General features: G+C 37.8%; 2 protein-coding genes across 9 annotated transcripts in view; one reads left to right on the top strand and one right to left on the bottom strand.

Moving 5' to 3' along the window:
- DTWD2 (DTW domain containing 2) overlaps positions 1–6,481 on the bottom strand; it is a 172,646-nt gene extending 166,165 nt beyond the window's left edge. The window contains exons 1-2 of the mRNA XM_072728765.1: positions 6,316–6,481; positions 1,953–2,063 (exon numbers count right to left, since the gene is read on the bottom strand). Of these exons, the coding sequence (XP_072584866.1) occupies positions 1,953–2,035 (83 nt within the window). The 5' untranslated portion in view covers positions 2,036–2,063; positions 6,316–6,481. The remainder of the gene's footprint in view (positions 1–1,952; positions 2,064–6,315) is intronic.
- An 82-nt stretch (positions 6,482–6,563) lies between these two features.
- The window catches only part of DMXL1 (Dmx like 1), a 125,310-nt gene continuing 107,955 nt past the window's right edge, over positions 6,564–23,918 (top strand). For 7 of the 8 annotated variants that reach the window (XM_026015412.2, XM_026015411.2, XM_026015409.2 and 4 more), the window contains exons 1-2: positions 6,625–7,082; positions 21,982–22,107. In XM_026015412.2, the coding sequence (XP_025871197.1) occupies positions 6,996–7,082; positions 21,982–22,107 (213 nt within the window). In that variant the 5' untranslated portion in view covers positions 6,625–6,995. Of the gene's footprint in view, positions 7,083–21,981; positions 22,108–23,918 lie in introns of all 8 variants that reach the window. The other variant, XM_026015413.2, reaches the window with a different exon arrangement.

The following is a 23,918-nucleotide window of genomic DNA, read 5'->3' as shown; positions in this document are numbered from 1 at the left end:
GTTTTGGCAATCACAAATAACATTGTCATAAACATCGTGCAGGATTTTGTGTGGACATGAGTTTTCAACTCCTTTGGGTAAATACCAAGGAGCACAACTGCTGGAGCATATGCTAAGAGTATGTTTAGTTTGTAAAAACCACCAAACTATTTTACATTGTGACCGTACCAATTCACACTCCCACCAGCAATGAATGATATTTCCTGTTGCTCCATATCCTCACTGGTGTTGTTAGTGTTTCAGATTTAGCCATTCCAATAGATGTATAGTAATATCATGGGTTGTTGTTTTCTTATTATTGAGTTTTAATAGTTCTTTGTATAATTTGTTTAAGAGTTCTTTATCAGATGTGTTTTTTGCATATATTTTCCCCCAGTCTATGATTTGTCTTTTCTTTCTCTTGGTATGTCTTTCACAGAGCAAAAGTTTTTATTTTAATGAAGTCCACCTTATCCACTGTTTCTTTCATGGATCACGCCCTTGGTGTTGTATGTACATAAGAAGTCAACATCAAACCCAAGGGCATCTGTTTTTCTTCCTATGTTATCTTCTAGGAATTTTATAGTTTTATGTTTCACACTTAGATCTGTGATCTATTTTTGAGTTAGTTTGTGAAGGGTTTAAGGTTTGTCTAGATTAATTTTCTGCATATGTTTGTCCAATTTTTCAGCATTTGTAGTACAGACTATCTTTGCTTCATTGTATTGCCTTTGCTTCTTTGTCAAAGATCAGCTGATTATATTTCTGTGGGTCTATTCCTGGGCTCTCTATTCTGTTCCATTGATTTGTTTGTCTATTCTTTCACCAATACTACATTGTCCTGATTGCTGTAGCTTCACAGCAAGTCTTAAAATTGGTTAGTCTCAGTACTTCTACTTTGTTCTTCTTCTTTAGTACTGTGTTCACTGGTTGTGTGTCTTTTTCCTCTTTATAAAATTTCAGAATCAATTTGCCAGTACCCACAAAATAACTTGACAGGATCTTGATTGGGATAGTCCCTTTTCTTCATTACTTTTCCAGAGTCCATTGACCTCAGGTTGCTTCTGGCTAAACAAAACTTCCTGCTGCTGTCTGCCATATGGCCTCTCCCTTCTACACTCTCCTCACTCCCCCCTTTTTTTTTCCAAACAAAAGGTCTCACATATTTATTACTAAACCAACCTACTAGTGCAGAAGTATAAAATAAAAGGAAGAGGTGTTCTCCCAATAAAACATGTCCAGCTATCCAGATGGTAGTGATATTTTCAGTGATACAGTAAGATGTAATTGACCTTAAAAGGGCATAGATGAGCACCATCTCATGTATAATTCCTTAGAGACCAGAACTGGTGCTTCTCCAATGTCTCCTCTTGCAGTTGTAATTGGTTCTACTACCAATTTTCATCCAAATCCATTGATTTTGGGACAATTCCACTTTTGTCTCTTTGCCAGGAATTGCTTGATCCTCAAAGTCTTGGAAGAACACACAGCAAAGAGTCAACACACACCCCACAATGGCAGAGAAAGCAAGTGAGAGCAAAATTACATCTCTTCTATTTCTGCCTAATGAAAACTCCAATAGGCAGGAGGAGAGTCACAGTCAGATTAAAGCCACAATTCATCTGTATGACTTACTTAATTCCAAGACTTTCCTAGAAGTATTTGCCTTTAACTAAGTGAATATCTACCTAATTGGTATACATTTTCCTTGTGTGTGTCTTCCCTCTCCACTCTTAATTCTTCTGCTTGGGTTGGAAAGAACATGGAGGAAAAGCTGACTTCTGTCCCCAGTGCTCTTATCCCTACTGTAGAGGCCTTTGGAAATGCCCCCTGCCTCCCATCAACTCTCTTGTGTGTTGGATAGAAGGGGCCCTCCCAGCACAAAGTTGTGCTCCTCTCCTGCCCTCGTTAATTTATTCTAATTTATAAACTTTGCCCCACCTGATCTGAGAAAGGAGCACTGTGCCTCTTACCTGCAGCCTTCTGATGCAGTCAGTGAAGGGAGAGGGTTTGGGAGTGGCCCAGTTGGAGGGTGATCTTGCTGGTTTTGTTTCATGTTTTGTGTTTGTGTTCTCTGGCATTTGCTGAGAGAGAAAAGAACTGTGATCAAAGCAGAAGGAGGTGGGAAAATGAATCCAAACCTCAGTATGCCGGCCCCACCCCACAACATTTCCCTTAGTGGTAGGAAAGTATCAGAAGGCTTTTGGCTGGAGATGTTTATTTTATTTTTCAACAAAGTACGGTCTTTATAGTTTGGGAGTAGGTCAAGGTAAAGAGGTCACACCTTTTCCTCTATCTTTAAGAAGGGGAAAAGAAAAGTATTTGGGGAAGATGGTTCTTTCTCCTAGAAAACCACTGGAGATCCAACTTAAAGAAGTCATCTCATCTTTCGTGTCTCACCTTGTCAGCAAGGAGGTAAGTAGTACTCTGCTGGTATTCACTTTGGGATTCAGGGGTCTTTGGAGAGCACTTAGAGGGGAACTTTGCAGCCCAAGAAATCTGAGTTCAAATCCTTGGGTGGTGATAATGATCCAAATCTAATATAACCTTGGGCAATATTTACTCTCTTTTTTTAGTTTAGGTTTCTTCATTTGTAATATAGAATTTATTGAGATTTAAATGAAATAAAATACCCATGATAGTGTAGAGTGGGTGCTTAATAAATAGTAGCTTTTATAAATAACTGCCCTTGAAGGGCTTATGGGGGGAGAACTCTTAAGCTGAGCAAGTGAGTGTGAGCCAAGGAGCATTGAATGGCCATCTCCAAATTTTAGAGGTATTAGAATTAACTTTTTTATAGTAACAATATTGAAAATGATGGCTAGGGTCCTATTTCATTGCTTGACTATCTATTTAACCTGTAATATCCCTGAACGATTTTGCTATAGCAAGGTTGCTGTTGCTGTTGCCAGTACAGGCAGATTCCTGGATCAGTTGGTGTCTTAGATGTACAGACACTCTCATTTTATTTTTATGAACCAGTAAGTTCCAAATGGTTGTGTGAAAGTCCAGCAACATACTCCCCCTGATCCAGCCTTAATTATAGGATGAGGGACTCTGTTTACCTCCAATCTCATCTATTGAGTGTTGGCTGAAACTCTTATTGGTGGCTCCCATGGCACAAGGACTGGAGAGATAGGAATTTATATTAATGAGTTTAGGATGAGGGTGGCAGAGAAGAGGGTACTGACAAGGATTTCAGGAAATCAGAAAGTGAAGAACAGGCACGAATACTTCTCAATCTGGGTGGGCTTCCTATATACATACGTTCCTTTTTTTCTCCCAGGATCTCCGAGGTTAGCCTGTTTGTTGTTTTTTACACTGTCACTACTTATTGAGTCTAATTAAATTCCCTCTTCCTCTTTGAGACTGGAACTTCTGCATTGTTCAATGGTTAACTGTATTCAGCTCTGCATTTACAGTGTGAAAGCTCCCATAGATAATACCTAAATGATTATGCATGGCTTATCCCAATTTAATTTTATTTACGGACATGTAAACTTTATATAATTTTCACATAGCATTAAGTATTATTCTTCTATTGATATTTTCAACCATTTAAAAATGTAAAAAAAATTCTTAGCTCAGGGCTGTATAAAACCAGACACTTGACAGGAGTTGCAGGGGAAGAAAAAAGATAAGTTACTAGCATTTAGTTGTTTCAATGAAACAGTTTATCTACTGTATATCAAAGAAAGGTTGTTTAATGGGCAATTTAATAAAGTAGAAGTATTTCTGATGAATAAGAAGCAAAAGAATACATTTGCTTTTCTTTTTTTTTTTAATTATTTATTTATTTATGATAGCCACACAGAGAGAGAGAGAGAGGCAGAGACATAGGCAGAGGGAGAAGCAGGCTCCATGCACTGGGAGCCTGATGTGGGACCCGATCCCGGGTCTCCAGGATCACGCCCTGGGCCAAAGGCAGGCGCTAAACCTCTGCGCCACCTAGGGATCCCCCTACATTTGCTTTTCATTAGGTATTGTAGTGCCATGGTTTAAGATAGACTAGAATGTCCTTGGAACATCTGTGGCAATTTCAAGCATCCCTGGAAAGTGTGATTTGGACTGAGGTTTGACACTATCTGGAAAACGTTAAAAGGAGTAAAAATACGTTGAAAGGCTAGGTTTATTTAGTAATAATGATAATAATAATAATAATAATAACAGCTAATATCTACTGAATTCTATGTGCCAAACACTGTTCTCATTTTTTAAATAAAATTATTTGAGAGAGAGAAAGTGTGATGAGCATGAGAGTGTGATCATAAGCAGGGGAGAAGGGTATAGGGAGAAGTGGGCTCTCTGCTGAGCAGGGAGCATGATGAGGGACTCGAATACAGGACCCTGGGATCATGACCTGAGCCAAAGGCAGACACTTAACCAAATTAGCCACCCAGTCACCCAACACTGTTCTCATTAATCCTCATGATAATTATATAAAGAAAGTCTACTACTATTTCTTGTTTATAGATAAGTAAAGTAAAGCACAGAAATTAAATAACCTAAGAGAGTGTTAAGGCTAGGATTCAAATTCAGGTAGTCTCACTTAAGGTTGAAGGAATTTAATAAAAACTAATAGATGTAGTGAGTTGCAGAAATGAAAATGGCAAACAAAATGTTGTTGATAGGTTAAACTTGCTGATTTTACAGATGACGAAATGTGTCTTAAAGTTAGTCAAATCTTTCCAAGGTCGTATATAGCTAATGTGAGATCAGGAGTAGATTTCAGATTTCCTAACTACTAGGTCACTCAGTTTCTTTTATTCTGTTGTACTGCATGCCCTTGAAAACCAAAAACTGATCAGGATAGAATGAGTAAACATGTTGGGCCACCTACAATTTTCGTGGGACACAGAAAAACTTCATTTAGAATCTAAAATATAAAACTGACTTAAAGCCACTTGGAATAAGATTTCAATTAATTAAAACAGAAATTAAGTTGTATGTTAGATGTCAATAAAACGTGTTTTTTTTTTTTAAGACAAATTAAGTTTTAAGTCTCATTTTTATAAAGAGATTGGGACAGGGATCCCTGGATGGCTCAGCGGTTTAGCGCCTGCCTTTGGCCCAGGGTGCGATCCTGGAGTCCCGGGATCGAGTCCCACGTTGGGTTCCCTGCATGGAGCCTGCTTCTCCCCCTGCTTGTGTCTCTGCCTCTCTCTCTCTATCATGAATCAATCAATCAATCAATCAATCTTAAAAAAAAAAAAGAGAGAGAGATTGGGACAAATAATAGAATCCATTTACATCTTTCAAATTAAAAAAGAGGGGATGGCTCTTAACCTTTTTTTTTTTTTAAGATTTTATTTATTTATTCATGAGAGACACAGAGGAGTTAGAGACACAGGCAGAGGGAGAAGCAGGCTCCATGCAGGAGCCTGATGTGACTGGATCCCAGGACCCCAGGATCACGACCTGAGCCAAAGGGAGCCGCCCAGGTGCCCTTAAACTTGTTTTTAAAGTAAGTTTCTATTGCAAAATAAAGGTACATTGCAAAAATTTTTGGCAAAGCATAAAGAGATAAAACTAATACCCTCCCATCCAAGTATTAGTATGAAAGTTTTTTTTATGCCACAACAAAAGTATATAAAAATCAATTTAGCAATTTTTAACAAACTACTCTTTTTTAGGTGGAGAATTCCTATTTACATTCATCGATTTAACATGTACTCAACACCTGCCCTGGAACAGGCGCCGCGCTAGACACTCAAGATACAGAGAGGGAACGGACGGTCCCTGATTCAGAGGCTTAAATACCTGCAAGTAAATGTATAAATAGACTTTGATCAGTAATAGCACAAAACTTGTGTTTGGACATACTGAAGGTATCTAGCTGTCGCAACTGTTAGAGTAATCATTTTGGAATCCGTAGTTTTTGTTTTTGCGAAACCAACTCTCAACCTAGGGCTGGTGCAGTAGTGGTATGAGCACTACCTCAAAGCCTATGTTAAGGAAAACTTAGCTGAAAACGCTTCATTTTAACGGCTGTCGAGTATTAACGTCTTTCAAAATCACCCTGCTCAGCGCGTTGGAAATGCGCGGAAAGCCGGAGAAACTATGACGCCGGGACGGAGGACGCCAGGAGGGTCACTGCTATTTCGAGTCCCCGAAGGGCCGCCTCGGGGAGCGGTGCTTGTTGGGACTTGTAGTCCAACCAGGACGGAGGACACCGCGACCCCATTTATAATGCACTTCTTCCTTTCAGGCTTTCCGACCCGACGGGTTAAGCCCTAACCTAACGCATAAGCGGAGTATCCCCACCTCGTTCTAGGCTCACTGCGTTTTCTTCTAAGCTCCTTTCTGTTCAGCACTCAAACCCACGGACTCACTCACCAGCCTCGAAGGGATTGGCCCGTCCTCCACTGGTGGGCGGGGCCGAGGTGGACTGGCGCTCGGGATTGGCCAGCATCGGACTAGACGAGGCGTTGTCTTCTCACACTTGCTGATCCGTAAACTGTGGTAAAGAAGCGAGTCCCTTACCGCAGTACCCCTCTCCGCCGCGCGAAGTCTCGCGGTATTTCGGCCGAGGGGACCTAGCGACGCGTAGTGAGCGGCAAAGGCCAGTGGGGGTGGCGGGCACCGGAGCCGGGAAGGGACAGGTCAGGCGGGGAAGGCGAGCGCGCGTGCCGCCTGCGCCACTGAGGCTGGGACTGGGCCGGCCGCCCCGAGCCCAGAGGAAGCGTGCGGACGGCGCGGCCCTGCCCCGGGGAGTCGGCCTGGGGCGTCGGCCCTTGAGTCGACCCGCAGCTTCACCTGGGCCCGCGCGGGCTGTGACAGGTGCGCGACTGGCGCCGCGCTGCGCCCCCTCCGCGGCCCGCCCCCTCCGGGCCTCGGCCGCCGGGGCTCGGGATGAGCTGCGGGCCCCAGCAGAGCGGCTCCGGCTCCTGGCGCCTGTCGCGGCCGCCGTCGCCGCCCAAGAGCGGCCGCCGCCCCTGAGGGAAGGAGGGAGGGACGCGGCAGCCGACCGGGGCATGAGCCGGACGCGGCGTCCGTTGCTGGACTGAGGCGCGGACATGAACCTGCACCAGGTCCTGACCGGGGCCGTGAACCCCGGGGACCACTGCTTCTCCGTGGGCAGCGTCGGCGACCAGCGCTTCACGGTGAGTGAGTGGGGGGCGGGGGGCTCCCGCGAAGCCCGTGGCCGGTCCGCGCCCCGAGTCAGCCGGGGTCGGCCTCGAATCGCGGCGCCCAGGCCACGAGCGCCCGCTCGCCCCCCTGGGGTCCCCGGGACGCGGCGGACCCGGCGGACCCGCGCTCGAGAGCGAAAGGAGGTGGAAACATGTCCGTCATCGAGGCACTGAGTCGGAAGTTAGAATGTTTTGTAGGGTTTTTAAAGTTTCTGGTCTGATGTCCGTGGACTCGGGTGGTTTTTACCAAAATAAAATTGTACAGAAATTGTTGTGATGTGTGTGGGGCCTTTTCCTTACCCTGTTCTGTAGGCTTAATTGGCCACATTTAGAAGTAGCTGGGATTGCTTTAATTTCTTGATACTAATTTAAGATTAAGTGTCTTTGTGATTTAAAAAAAGTGGGTGTCTTAAAACAATTACTAATTGCGCTGAGTAAACAATGTTTTCATTTGCTTCGTAGTCACCGAGGAATGACTTTGAAAAGAAAAAGAAATATATTTTTCACAAGAAATTCACTGCTGTCGTCCTTTGAATTCCGTATGTAACAGTTTAGGAATCCTGGGAAACTTTTATTTTAGATTGCGCACATTAATTACTGAGAGTTGCATTACAGCTTTTCAATAAAACTCTTCTGGTAATGTTATAGGAATGTCGTATCTGAGTTGTGCTTTTAGATCTGTGACAACCAAATACTTTGCTCCCAAAGTCTGTACTTCGACTCTGGACAGATTCGTACACACCTTAGCTTGCATTTGACACTAGCAATTTTGAGATTCTTTTTTTTTTTTAAAGGTCTTATTTATTTAATCGAGAGAGAGAGAGACAGAGACAGAGGCAGAGACACAGGCAGAGGGAGAAGCAGGCTCCATGCAGGGAGCCCGACGCCCGACGTGGGACTCGATCCCCGGTCTCCAGGATCACGCCCTGGGCTGTAGGCGGCGCTAAACCGCTGAGCCATCGAGGCTGCCCAATTTTGAGATTCTGATGCTAAATGTTAATGAAGCCTGAATATTCAGGGGAAGAGTGAACTTTGAGGGTCTCTGTGAGTTACTATAGACTCCCTGTAGCTGGACATTGCTTTCTGCTTTTATTACTAAGAGAAAAAATAAACAGCATCCTAAGGAGGTTTTCCTAGTGGGAGATTACTGGATGGCGACATCTCCTATAGTTACATGAAAGCTATCTCCAGTGCAAATTCTTTAATTTATTAAAAAAAAAAAAAATTTTTTTTTAAATTTATTTGATGTAGAGAAAGCATGGTGCACAAGCACGGGGAGCGACAGGGAGAGGGAGAAGCAGGTTCCCCGCTGAGCAAGGAGCCTGACAGGGGGCTGGATCCCAGGATCCTGGAATCATGACCTGAGCCAAAGGCAGATGGTTAACCATCTAAGCACCCAGGCGCCTTTTTTTTTTTTTAAGATTTTATTTATTGGGGATCCCTAGCTGGGTGCCTCAGCGGTTTAGCGCCTGCCTTTGGCCCAGGGCATGATCCTGGAGTCCCGGATCGAGTCCTGCGTCGTGCTCCCGGCATGGAGCCTGCTTCTCCCTCTGCCTGTGTCTCTGCCTCTCTCTCTCTCTGTCTATCATGAATAAATAAATAAATAAATCTTTAAAAAAAAGATTTTATTTATTTATTTGACGCAGAGAGCAGGGCACAAGGAGGCGGCAGGGAGTGGGAGAAGCAGGTCCCCCCCCCCCCCCCCCCAACGCTGAGCAGGGAGTCTGACCTGGGACTTTGTCTCCCTGGGATCAATACCTGCCTGAGCTGAAGGCAGATGCTTAACTGGCTGAGCCACCCAGGTGCCTCTCCATTGTAAATTCTAACAACTTTTTCTAAGAAGGCTTTTGGAATCTATGCCATAATGTGAACTTCAAAGCACATACAATATACTGGCCTACTTATCACCTAGATGACCCCTCTGAGTGTATATAAAATCTTGGTGAATGCCTCTGTGTTATTTTAAAGAAGAGGTGAGTTAATGTGCCAGAAACTATATATGGTTATTCTACACTGTCATGTAGCTTCTTCTGTGGTCTTATTTTAAAATCTATTGCCCTAGACTAGACTTTTTTGTTTTTTTTTTAAGGTTTATTTATCTATCTTAGAGTGTGTGTGTGCGCAAGCAAATGTGGCCAGCATGTAGGGGGCAGAGGTAGAGAGAGTGAGAGACTTAAGCAGACTCCACTCTGAGCCTAGCAGGGAGCTCCATCTCAGGACCCTGATATTACCACCAGAGTCAAAACCGAGAGTGGAATACTTAAGTGAGCCACCCAGGTGCCTTTCCATAGACCAGACTTTAATCATCTCCTACCAAGCCTACTGTAGATTTCTCCCAGGAATCTCAGGAAGGATTCTAGTAAATTATATAAAAATAATGTGATTTTTTTTTTGTTTTGTATAAAGAGGTACAAGTTCTCTGTAATTTGGGTGGTAGTTTAGGGATTAATGATAGACTTCTTCCTTTATACCTAGTCTATCCTTGACTCTAACATTATGTTGCTAGTTCTGTTACAAATTAAGTTTCTTGCCTTCAGTTTCATCCATTTCCATCTTCATTTTCTCTCTTGAAATTGCCTGTTCTTTATATTAAAAAGCAGAGTGTATTTGTTGTTTACTCCTCGAATTCTGTTTTTAACCTCTTCTGATTTTGACTTCTTTGACAGAAAGATAGCAAACATTAATGGTAGATGATATCCTTTATGTAGACTAAAAAAATCTCTAATTTTCAGTTTTACTTGAGGGAGGGACAGGAGATCTTGGAGGCTCCCTTGAAGAATGATTTTATTCTTTTGTGAAGACATCCTGTGTTTGTAATTCCTCCCTTTGCATGTTTGCTGATAATTTACCTGTTCTTGTTTTGAAAGATTACAAGAAATGAGATCCTGTTTTTCAAAGGAAATCTGACAGGTTTTAAACAGAAATGAAATTGAATGCCAGCTCTCATGGATTCTAGATTTTATTTAATTTAATTAATTTATTTATTTTGGATTCTAGATTTTAAAATAAATACTTACTAATACAATTTGTCTAAGTATTAGTAATACTTTTACTCCTTAAACTGGCACAGAATATTTTGACTTCCTTCTTATTAAGGGAACTTGTAGTAGGCAGTGACTATGTCTCTTATGCTGTCAAGGCACTTTGTTTGTACTTTCATTATATCATTAACCAGTATTGCCTGTGTCTCCCATGGCTTCATTATGACCATCTACAACAGTGATTAAGGTACTCCATTAGTTGAGTTATTACTTTATTTGATTTCCAGCCTAGTCCCTTATAGTTAGTTATACATCTATGAGCAAGTTCTTTTAAATTCCTTTTTTTCTCATCTGTAAGATTGGGACAAAGTGGTATCTATTTATAGGGTTGTTACATAAAAAAATACTAGGTTCTAATTTCATTATTTAGTATATGTGAAACTCTCAAAAATGTTAATTATTATTATAATTAAAGTTTTACTTATTCTAATGCTTTGCATTTAAATACTGGTTGAATTGATGAATAGTAGTTACAGAAGCCTTATTGCAATATAATTAAAAGTCATTGTGTTTTAAAATAGTTTTAATAATTTATATTTGAGTCCAAATAAAATACTTCTATTAAAGTTCCTTTAAACTTTTTTCAGTCACATATTATGCATTTTACCCTCAATATCAGGTGAGCAATGGTTTTCCTGTACATTAAATAAAAATTCTTTATTTTTTCTTTCTTTACCTGAATGCTTCCCTCAGTCTTTTTTACTTGTTTATTTCCTGCTATTCTTAGAGTCAGGATATGTAAGCATACTGGTTCTGATCTGTTGACAACTTTTGTTTTTAGAACAGAAAATATTTTGTTTATAAAAGAGGCACAGATAATTTGAATCTAGATTTTCAAGTATTCCTGTGGATACTGATGACATATGTGCTTTAATATACAACAGATTTTTTTCATTTCATACTTTATAGTTAGTGTTGAGACTCTGTTTCAAATGAAATGAAAGAGGAAATTTACAAGAGACTGGCTGTGTTAATATTTAGGACTCTGTCTCTAGTTTGGAATTTAAACATCTCTGCTATAGGAGAGAAAGCAAAGATGTTAGAGCTCCAGATTCCCGTTTGTGTTAGGCAGCCCAGTGTTCACAGCCAAGCGGACCCACATTAGAAGTTGAAAGACAGCAGCTATCTGGGTGTTGGTAGAGAAATGGAGGGTGCATTAGCATTCTTCCTTCTCTTACTGTCATGGTAAACATCCGTTTTGTTTTGTTTACTCTAGGTAAACCTTTGTAGGTGGGTGAATAGAAAGGGGTTTTTTTTGTTGTCTGTTCTTTTGGAGGGGATTTAATGGGTCTTTGTAAGTGGAGAGAACACAGGAGGGAAAAGTTTGATATTATTTACATCTGGAAAAATATTTTTGAGGTACTCATACCCCATCACAAGTATTATATCAGATTTCTTTTTAAAAACTGGCCTATTTTAAAATATTAGGGTTTAAATAGTATTAAAGTATCTTTAAGGTTATTGAAGTAATACTACATTTCAACATTCTATGTTTAAAAATGAGAAAAGTGCTAATTACAACACTTTACAATTCAAGTCATTTAATCAGGAAATATACCAGGAAAAGATTCCTTGGAATATTTACCTGGTATGGTTGGTTAGAACCGAACAGTGAAAACAAGAAATCCAAGTATTTCACAGAAATCACAATATTTCCAAATTCAAATACCAACTGTTATAACCTTGGATAATTTTTGAAATTTAGAATATTTGAGAAGGTTTTCTGCCACAACTTAAAGTTAAAAATCATGATTATATGCTTGATAGCACATATATGAGCTCAGTTCTTCCTGTGCATCTTGTTTAGTCTCAAAATTAGTAAACTTAATATTACATGTGCCTAGTAAGAGAATTTTCATTTGCTAATTTAATTTTCATTGATTAGTAATAGATTGTTCTGATTACAGATCTTTTGACAGAACTAGCTAATGTGTCAATTGTAATATGTACATGTTAATTTTGAAGACCAAATAGCATGCAGTTTATTTAATAAATCACTGCTGTCCTTATTCTTTTGATAATGTTACACAATGTAGTCAGGACACCTTGAAGTGAGATTTTAAGAATAATTTAGAAAAATCTGTCAAACTAGTTTTATATTTGGGTTTAGAAATGCTATGTATCAGGGGCACCTGGTAGTTCAGTGGTTGAGCGTCTTCCTTTGGTGTGGGTCATGATCCTGGGATCCAGGGATCGAGTCCTGCATTAGGCTCCCCACAGGGAGCTTGCTTTTCCTTCTGCTTGTGTCTCTTATAAATAAATAAATAAAATCTTAAAAAAAATACTATGTATCATATTACTTAGATTTTTCTTTAAACCAGGATGATGGATTATTTTTAAAAATTCAGTGGTACATAGCTCACTTTAAAGCTGTTTTCCCTGTTTTTGGGGGAGAGAAGGCTTGGTGTACTTCCATGCTTATTATGTCATAATATTGTATAAACTAGAGAAGATTGAATTAATTTTAATAGTCTACTAGAACTATGCATAAGAAGATATGTCTATTTTAAGTAATTTTTGAGTGTCTATTTTAAGTAATCCAGTTTGGATTATCTGTATAGACTCATCTCCTTCTTTCCCCACCTTTATTGAGATATAATTGATATATATCATTGTGTAGGTTTAAGGTGTATAATGTGATGATTTGATACATGCATATGTTGTGAAATGTTTATCACAATAAGGCTAGTTAACATACATTTTACTTTGTTACCATTTTGTTATTATGGTAAGAATATTAAAACTTTAATGTAATACCAACTTTGTAGTATATAATACAATATCATTAACTACAGTAACCATGCTGTACATTAGATCCCTGGAAACTATTTATTTTACAACTGAAGTTTTTGCGCTTTGACCAACATCTCACATTTCCCCCACTCCACAGTCCCTGGCAACCACCTTTCTGTTCCTATTTCTATTAGTATCATGTTTTTAGAATCCCTGCATAGGTGGAATACATATATAGTGTACTTATCTTTCACTGTTTGACTTATTTCACTTAGCATTGTGCTATCAAGGTTGTCACAAATGCCTGGATTTTCTTATTTTTTATGGCTGAATACTATTCCATTGTGTATATGTACCCTATTTTCTTTATCCATCCATCTACTGTTGGACACTTAGGTTTCCATGTCGGCTGTTGTGAATAAACACTTCAGTGAATATGGGAGTGCAGGTATTTCATTGAGATAGCCATTTCATCATCTTTGGATTTATACCCAAAAATTGGATTCCTGAATCTTGTGGTAGTTCTATTTTTAATTTTTTTAGGAACCTTCCTATTGTTTTCCATAGCATCTATATCAGTTTACATTCCCAACAGGAGTGCACAAAGAATTTCCTTTGGTCTACATCTTCACTAGCACATTATCTCTTGTTTTTTTGATGATAGTCATTCTAATAGGTGTAAAGTTTATATTTCCCTAATACCTAGTGATGAACTTTTTTTTCATGTACCTACTAGCCACTTTTATGTCTTTTTTCGAAAAATGTATGTTTAATTCTTTTTTAAAAATAATTTTATTGATTTGAGACAGAAGAGAAAGAGACTATATGTGAGTATGAGTGGTGGGGAGGAGCAGAGGAAGAGGGAAAAGCTGAGCAGGGAGCCTAACCAGGGCTGATCCAGGAACCTAAGATCATAACCTGAGCAGAAGGCAGATGTTTGAGCCACCAGGTGCCCCCTTTACCCTTTCTGAAATCAGGTTGTTTTTTTGCTATTGAGTTGCATGAGTTCCTTACCTACTTTGGATATTAACTCCTTATCAGAGATGGTTTGCAAAGTTTTCTCCCATTTTATAGGTTGACTTTTACATTTTGTTGACAATTTCTTTTATTTTTCTTTTCTTTTCTTTTCTTTTCTTTTCTTTTCTTTTCTTTTCTTTTCTTTTCTTTCTTTTCTTTTTTCTTTTTCTTTTCTTTTCTTTTCTTTTCTTTTCTTTTCTTTTCTTTTCTTTTCTTGCAGAAGCTTTTTAGTTTGACGTAGTCCTGCTTGTTTAGTACTGCTTTTACTGCTGGAGCTTTTGGTATCATATCAAAAAAAGTTATCGCTCAGACCAATGTCAAGTGGAGCTTCTTTTCTGTTTTCTAGGAGTTTTATAGTTTCAGGTCTTACATTCAAGTCTGTGATTCATTTCGAGTTGGTTTTTGTGTATAATGTAATATAAAGGCTCAGTTTTATTCTTTTGCATGTGGATGTGCAGTTTCTTAACACCATTTATTGAAGAGACTGCTTTTGTTGAAGATTAGTTGCCCATATGTAGGTTTATGTCTGAGCTTATAATTCTGTTCCTTCTGTTCATGTGCCTGTCTTCATGTTAATATCATACTGTTTTTGATTACTATAGCTTTGTAATACAGTTTGAAATCAGGCAGTATGATGGGTCTTGCTCAAGATTGCTTTGGATACTTGGTGTCTTTTATGGTCTCATATGAATTTTGGAATTTTTTTTCCTGTGAAAAATGCCATTAGAATTTTGATAGGGATTACATTAAATCTGTAGATTGCTTTGGATAGTATGGACATCCTAAGAACAGAGGATATTTTGTCATCTATCTGTGTCATCTTCAGTTTTTTAATCAGTGTCTTACAATTTTCAATGTATAAGATCTTTCACCTTTTTAAAATTCATTGTTAAGTATTTTACTTTTTGGTGCTGTCATAAGTTGTTTTCTTAATTTCTTTTTTGAATAGTTCATTGGTAACATATAGAAATGCAACTAATTTTTGTGTATTGATTTTGTATCCTACAACACTGCTGAATTCATGTATTCAAAATTTTTTTTTTTTTTTAGGTAGAATCTTTAGTGTTTTCAATATATCTTGTTAAGTATAAACAGTTTTATGTGTTTCTTTCCAGTGTGGAAACCACCCCCCCCCCTTTTTTTTTCCATGACTAATTGCTCTGGCCAGGACTATGTTGAATAGAAATCATGAGAGTGGGCATCTTTGCCTTTTTCCTGATCTTAGAGGAAAGCTTTCAGCTTTTTACCATTGAATATGGTGTTCATATTGTGGGCTTGTTATATATGGCCTTTATTGTACTGTCCTTGAGTCCCAGTGATGAATCCCACTTGATTATGGTATATAATCTTTTAAATGTGCTATAGAAATTGATTTGCTAGTATTTTGTTGAGAATTTTTGTATTTATGTTTATCAGGGATATTGGCATATAATTTTCTTTTGTAATTGTCCTTGTCTAGATTTGTGACAATGTAAAGCTGGCCTTGCAGAATGAGTTTGAAAGTATTCCCTCTTCAGTTTTTTGGAAGACCTTGAGAAGGATTGGCATTAATTTTTCAAATGTTTGGTATAATTCAGTGGTGAAGCCATCTGATCCTGGGTTTTTATTTGTTTGGAGGTTTTCGTTACTGATTCAGTCAGTGTATTACACTTTCGCAGTTTTAATTTCTCAGAGAAAGTATTAGTGGTGATAATGTGCAAAAACTAAAGCTCTTGAGGTGGGGGATGGAAGGATGGTTAGCCTCGATATTTTCTTAAAAGTGCAAAGAATTCCTGAGACCAGAGAGTCTCAGAACCATTGCTTTATAGTATTCCATTGTCTGATTATACTACAGCTTATTATATATTCCATTGTTGGTAGATGTTTGAGTTGGTTCTACTTTGGAGTGTTTATGAATAGCTACTAATGTTCTTATTTATGTGTTTTAGTGTACATATGGACACATTTCTGTTGGGTATAAACTTAGAATTGCTGGATTATTGAGTAGGCATGTGTTTAGCTTTGTAAAGTAGTCATACTGTATTAATTTACTTTCCTATCAGCAGATACAGGAGTTCTGGTTGCTTCACAGTCCAAATAAGACATTCTTAATTATGGGAAGAAATTAGAGAAAAATTATTAAATTGATGCCAGTGTTTGTTTATAAGGCATTGAGTGATAGTATAACAAAGGAAGTAAGAGCTTGTCCTTTCCCACTAGTTATAACTTGGCTTTAGTCTTTTTTTTTTTAAATTTTTAAAAGATTATTTATTTATTTATTCATAGAGATGCAGAGAGAGAGAGGCAGAGACACAGGCAGAGGGAGAAGCAGGCTCCATGCAGAGAGCCTGACGTGGGACTCGATCCACGGTCTCCAGGATCACGCCCTGGGCTGCAGGCGGCGCTAAACCGCTGTGCCACCAGGGCTGCCCTAGTCTTACTTGGCCTCCTACTGGCTCTGAAACTTGAGCCCATTACTTAGTCTGTTTAAGCCTAAATTGCCTTAACACTAACATGGGGTGGTTACACAGAGTACTTCACAGAATTTATTGTAGGGATTAAATGGATTACCAATCAAAAGCACTTAGTATTGGCCTTGCAGTATGGTGCCAAAGAGAAGAAAACAGGTCCAGAAGACTATAGTGAGTGAAAGATAAAAGAAAGTGCAAAGAAGTGACAGTATTTTTTTGTTTTAACTTTGAAAATAATTATTTAGGTTTTAGTAGTTTTCATTACTACTTGGAAAATAACTATTTAGAAATAATTTCATACCTAGAAAAAGTTATAAAATAAAAATAATGTAAAGAACACCCATACTCTCTTTACTTAGATTTGACTGTTGGCAGTAATTTACTCTCATTTTCTTTATCAGTTGTGTTCCCTTGTTATGTATATGCCTACATAATTTTTTTTGTGAGCCCTTTGAGGATGTTATGTATGTCATAATTCTTTACCCTTACATACTTTAGTTTGATTTCATGATAAGAGGAACATTGTTACATTATCATAGTACACTTACCTACTTTGTTAATTTACATTGATAGACTTTTACCCATGTTCGAGTTCTGTCAGTTGATATGACAGTGTTCTCTATAGCGTCCTTCTAGTTTAAGGTTCAGTCTATGGGAGAACATTTAGTTATCATGCCTCTTTAGCATCATATCCCTTTTTCTTTATTCATTTCAAGTGATATTTGAAGACTATACTACTTCCCTCCCTCTTTTAAAAAACAAAACTTTTTTCATTTCTTATTTATCTGATGTTTCCTCCTGATTAGATTGAGCTTATGCATTCCTGGCCAAAATTCTGCTTAGATGATGTTGTGTCCCTTTCTACGTATCCCATTTGGAGGTACGTGATATCTGTCATTAGTGATGTTAATTTGATGGCCATTCAGGGTGTTGCCCATTTTCTGCACTGTGTAACAGATTTTTTTTTCTTCTTCTTGCAACTAATAAGCAGTGTGTGAGAGAGGCTTTTAAGACCATGTAGGGCAGCCCGGGTGGCTCAGTGGTTTAGTGCCGCCTTCAGCCCAGGGCGTGATCCTGGAGACCCAGGATCAAGTCCCACATCAGGCACCCTGCATGGAGCCTGCTTCTCCCTCTGCCTGTGTCTCTGCCTCTCTTTCTTTGTGTCTCTCATAAATAAATAAAACAAAAAATCTTAAAAAAAAATAAAAAGACCATGCCAATATCCTGATCCTCATCATAACTTCCCTCTAGATTGAATATCCACTGATGATGATTCTTGCCTGTTTTATTTTTTTTTAAAGCATCTTCTTTCAGGTATAGTAGGGTATTTTTTTTTTTTTGTATTTGTAAAGATATATATTTCCTAAATTGTAGTTTGAGAACTATGAACATCAATATCCACTGGCAGTGCTTGATAAAATGCACTGAGTTTTATGCCTTTCCTTTTCTTTTAAATTTAAATTCAGTTAATGTAATGTATTATTGGTTTCAGAGGCAGAGGTCAGTGATTCATCTGTCTTTTATAACACTCAGTGCTCATTCCATTCTGTGCCCTCATTCAGGCCCATCACTCAGTTACCCCGTACCACCACCATTGTCTGCTCCAGCAACCCTCAGTTTTTTCTCTATGACTAAGAGTCTCTTATGGTTTGTCTCCCTCTCTGCATTCGTCTTGTTTTATTTTTTCCTCCCTCCCCCTATGATCCTGTTATGTTTCTTAAATTCCACATGTGAGTGAGATCTTATGATAATTGTGTTTCTCTGATTGACTTATTTTGCTTAGTGTAATATCTTCTATTTCCATCATGTCATTGTAAATGGCAAGTTTTCATTTTTGATGGCTGAGTAGTATTCCATTATATACACACATGCACATATAAAATATATACACACACACATATGTGTGTATACATTATCTATCTATCTATCTATCTATCTATCTATCTATACCACATCTTCTTTATTCATTCATCTGTTGATGGGCTCTTTTCATAGTATGGTGTTGTGGACACTGCTGCTATTATAAACATTGGAGTCCAGGTGCCCCTTCAGATTACTACATTTGTATCTTTAAGGTAAATACCCAGTAGTGCAATTGCTGGGTCATAGGATAGCTGTATTTTCTACTTTTTGAGGAACCTCCATATTGTTTTCCAGAGTGGCTGCATTGCTTGCATTCCCACCAACAATGTAAGAGGGTTCCTCTTTTTCTATATCCTCGCCAGCATCTGCTGTTTCCTGTCTTGTTCATTTTAGCCATTCTAACTGGTGTGAGGTGGTATCTCATTGTGGTTTTGATTTGTATTTCTCTGATGTTGAGTGATGTGGAACCTTTTTTTCATTGGCCATTTGTATGTCTTCTTTGGAGAAATGTGTGTCCATTCCTTCTGCCCATTTCTTGATTGGATTGTTTATTCTTTGGGTGTTGAGTTTGATAAGTTCTTTATAGATTTTGGATTCTAGCCCTTTATCTGATTCATTATCTGCAAATATCTTCTCCCATTTTGTCAGTTGTCTTTTGGTTTTGTCGACTATTTCCTTTGCTGTGCAAAAGCTTTTTGTCTTGATAAAGTCCCAGTAGTTCATTTTTGCCTTTGTTTCTCCATATGTTTTCTTATTTCCTTGTCCCTTATCCAAAATTTGTCCCTTAAACATCCTTTTCCACTTTGTCCTTATTATTTTTATAACTGTATGATACTCTATAGCAGTTATGAACTATAGTTTATTCCACTAATCTCCTATACAAGATTTTTTAAAGAGATACGTTTACAAATTCTTGAAAATGAGTGAGAAGTGGAACATAATGCAAATATAGTTTGTAATAAATGCATCCTGCATTTATATAGTCAAATAAACTGTAAAAATTTAAATTCTGTAATCAAGAATACCAGAAGATTTTTATTATAACTCCAAGCATAATAGTCAATTTGTGAAGTGTAGACTACAGTTGGTTATATTCCTTTTCCCCCTCAGATAGTAGCTTATTGACATCCATTAGTTACAGCTTTAAGAGAAGAAAGTGAGAACTGAAAGAGATATTCCAGATAAGATCAGTCATTTTCAATTGATTTGAAGTTTACCAAAACTACAGAGAGAAAGCTTTGTACGTTTTAGTACTGTCACTAAGAGAAAGTCAAATGACAGGCTGTACTAATGTAATACAGCTCCAGCAAAAGAACAAGGGCAATTCAGAGCTTGGTTAATCTTTGAATGATCAAGAGTTAATTGTGAAGTTGGCATCTTCCTCTCTGTAGGGCTAAGTGTTTATTTCTGGGATAACTATGCATGTCTCAACTCTGTAGATGTTTAATACTTGTATTAAACAGTAATTTTGTGAGGAACTTCAGGATTAATGTAAACTTAATTCAGGAAAATTCAGAGTTGTAGTTGACAAAAATAGTTGCTATACAATATCTGAAAGTAGGTAAACAATTTTAGGTACGGCAAAAGGAAGGCAAAGTTATGAAGACATGTTTTATATATATATGTGTGTGTGTGTGTGTGTGTGTGTGTTTCAGTTAATGGAAACTAAAATTTTTGCTTAATGGGTAGGAAATCTAAGTTGTAAATATTTATAATTTGATACAATGATTTGGGATACAGTGACTAGCAGTTATTTTACCAAAATTAAATAATGGGGGGGGGGGTGGAATCCCTGGGTGGCGCAGAGGTTTAGTGCCTGCCTTTGGCCCAGGGCGCGATCCTGGAGACCCGGGATCGAATCCCACATCGGGCTCCCGGTGCATGGAGCCTGCTTCTCCCTCTGCCTATGTCTCTGCCTCTCTCTCTCTCTCTCTGTGACTATCATACATAAATAAAAATTAAAAAAAAAATAATGGGGGAGGGAGAAATCAGTTTCTAAAATATTAAGATATTTAGAGCATTATAAGTGAAAATTTTTCTTTAAATTAATTAGTTTTTGGAATTTGTTCTTGCTAATAGTCTTGTGACAAGCCTTATGATCCTACTGTGTATATTTATATAGGTGAGCAGACCATCATGAGATTTTTTTTTACTGAGCCAGTTTTTTCCACTATATGACGCCAGTACAAGCAGACTTGATTGTCCCTAATTCCTTTTAGGAAAATTCTAGGCAAGCATACTTAACTAGGGAAGTTCTTCTGGTGTCCTAGGAACAGAACTAGATCAAGAATCAAAAGAGATCAAGGTTCTGAAGCCCACTCTGCCACTAAGAAATTATGTCAGCCTGTTTAGGCCTCATTTTCTTGTCTGTAATGTAAGCAGATGTGTTTGTATGTTCTCTCAAATACCTTTCCAAATATTTTTTGCTGGCATGTACAGAAAATTTTGGCTTTGGTAAAAATTAAAGTTGTAAAGTATAAATATTATTTTCTACATTAAGTAAGGTATATGTGGAGGTGCAAAAGTGATGAGAAAGAAAATAATTACTTTAAGAACTTACATTTGGATGGGAAAAAGATTGTGATAGATGTTTTATTGTCAGTGTTATACTTCATGCTGGCTTATATAAGTAAATTCCAAGAAGACAGCCACAAAGAAATTCCTGTGGTCTAAGAAGCTAGAGAAAAGGATACAAGAAGTCGTCTGGTTGGAAGAGTCCTGCTAATTGTAAAGTTCAAAAAGAGCTATAAATGCTTGCTAACAGGCTTTGAACTATGCCTGTTTGTTTGGTTATGGTAGCTTTTTTTTGAAGTTAAGTACTTCATTTATGCCATAGGTATTTATAAAGAAGCCCCTTCATTTAGAATTGGAGAATAGAGAACAAGATGCAGTTGAACTCTATAGTTTTGTTTTGTAACTTAACTTGCAATAATGAAAATGGATAATAGGCAAGATACTTTGAAATTGTGATACCGGGATCCCTGGGTGGCTCAGCGGTTTGGCGCCTGCCTTAGGCCCAGGGCGCGATCCTGGAGTCCTGGGATCGAGTCCTACGTCGGACTCCTGGCATGGAGCCTGCTTCTCCCTCTGCCTGTATCTCTGCCTCTCTCTCTCTATGTCTATAAAATCTCAAAAAAAAAAAAAAATGAAATTGTGATACCTGCTGTGAAGAAGAATAGCTAGTAATGTGATAGGAAGTAAAGGGAGAGCGGGAAAGAAGGAGAGCGTGCGTGTGTGGGCGTGTGTGGGCGTGCACGCGCACACGCTTGGGAACTAAGACCTGAATGTTGGAAAAAAGCTAGCTAGACAAAGACCGGGCAGAAGAGAGGTAGATAAAACACACATCGGTGGAAAAAAAATTGATATGCTTCAGGAACAAGCAAGGGCAATGTAGGAACAGAGCAAATGGAAGGAAGGAAAGAGTAGCTTGAGATGAGTTTGGAGAGTTAGGACAATAAGGGCATTGAACCATGGTAGGGAGGTAGAGTGGGACCATTCAGTGGAGGTAGAAGTGAACATTTTGCAGGTAGGACTGACTGAATTTGCTGATGGGTTTGAATATCAGAGGGAAAGGAAATACTCTCAAATAATAGAGATTTTTTTTTTTTAAAAAGGGATATTTAAAGTTACTCTGTTAAAACATAATATTTAATGCCATTATTCTATATGATAAATACTTTCTTGACAAGTTTTATAAATTTTATTTATAAAAAATTTATTTTATCTTTTTCTTTTTCTTTGTCTTTTTTTTTTTTTTTTTTTTTTTAGGCTTATGCATCTGGATGTGACATTGTTATACTGGGAAGTGATTTTGAAAGATTACAAATAATCCCAGGAGCTAAACATGGAAATATTCAAGTAGGATGTGTAGACTGCTCAATGCAACAAGGCAAGGTTTGTAATCTTGTTATGTGAGATTTGTTTTGAATATACTTTTTTGTCAGGATAATCTCTATGTATTTCCTATTGAAGTTGAAGCTTGCTTTGTTTCAAGGACCATATAGGTACAACATTTTTGGCTCTCCAAGATGCACCATTGAGAAAAAAATTCCAGACTCCAGATGTGTTTTAGAGATTATAAGAAATTCTTTTCTTACATAGTTTCAAAATAAGGCATAATCTTTTCTGTGGGTTGATAAAGAAATATTACCCATAGAATAAGTCTAAAACTTACTTATTTAAAAACTGATTGGATTGAGGGAAAGGAATGACAGTAAATCTTCAGTCTATTTACAAATAAACAAATGAAGAGAAATCATTTGTTAGAGTCATTCTTTCTCTCTACAGGTATCTCCTTCTAGCTTCTGGATAAACTTGGTACTAAAGTGAAGGTCAACTCTTCTAAAGTCCACAGTTTTTTATTAATTTATTCCAAATCTGTAAGAGAAATGAAAAATTTTGTTTGGACTTCCATTTTCACATGAAAAGTAAAAAGTAACCTTGAAAGAACAGCAACAACAACCAGAGAAACAGGTTATGATTCTGCATCAGGTGAAATGCAGTTCTATACAGTAGCGGAATTGGTAGTCATAGCTAGGAGACAGCATAGTATATAGCTTAACATAGCATCACATAGGTATAGGTGGCCAGGCCTAGTTATACTTGTAGCTAGATTGGGCTGAACTTTGCCAATTTATTGAATTTTTTGTTAGATATATAAATATATTATTTGACTATATGGTTCCATCAGAACATTTTGTGTGAGGAATAAAATGGACCCAATCTCTTTTTTTTTTAATCTAATCATTTTTAATGAATCTGCTTGTCTTAAAAGTTGCCTCTTAGTACCTAGTTTAGAGATGCTTTTGGTAAAATGAGTTTCAGCTCTTACAATCTTGACCTGTTTCTTTTACTTCTATATCCCTTTTTTTTTGACAGTTACAAGGATGTCTCATCTTTCTTTTGCTCATACCTTTCATTCTCACTATATTACAAAAATGATCTTTATTGTGGAATATTAAAAATCCTTGAGACTTTCCCCTTTCTCTCCAGCTCTTGTTCTATTATCTTTATTAATTGTATTTAAATTTGCTTATAACATCCAGACTTACCTAGGCCTGGTTATATTGGAAATCCCGTTTTAATTAACTTCCAATATGAGTTATGTTTTCTTGATAACTTAGATTACATCATAGTCCAGGTTAAAATAAACAGGTCATTTGGTTTTATAGTAATTTTTTTTAATTTAAAGATTTCATTTATTTATTTGAGAGACAGAGCACAATCAGTGGGGTAGTAGAAGGAAAAGGAGAAGCAGACTCCCTGCTGAGCAGGGAGCCAAAAAGGGATTTAGTCCCAGAACCCCAGGGCAGATGCTTAATCCAGTGATATACCCAGGCGCCACCTAGTCATTTTCACAAAGGGCAGATTTCCTTTGTGTTGCAAATATTAATACAATTAAACAATTCCTAACGGTATCAGGAAGAAAATTTACAGGGTATGATACCTGGAGATTTCTGTTTGCTTTAAGAAGAAAGCGCTACTTGGTACTGTATACATCCAGTACTTTAGCATTATTGTGTTTTTTTTTTTCTCTGTACCAGATTAATTTTCATGAGAAAATTCATGTGCATTTATCTTATTCATTTGCTTAAAAACATATTTTGCTTCCTATTACCTTGGGAAGTTCAAATTGTTCAGCTTGGCACAAGGCCCTTGTACAACCCGCTAGGCCTGCCTTTTTGGACACATGTCCATCATTGTGT

This window comes from Vulpes vulpes, chromosome 12, assembly GCF_048418805.1.
Source record: "Vulpes vulpes isolate BD-2025 chromosome 12, VulVul3, whole genome shotgun sequence".
Taxonomy (NCBI): domain Eukaryota; kingdom Metazoa; phylum Chordata; class Mammalia; order Carnivora; family Canidae; genus Vulpes; species Vulpes vulpes.
This window is presented reverse-complemented; position numbering and strand designations above follow the sequence as displayed.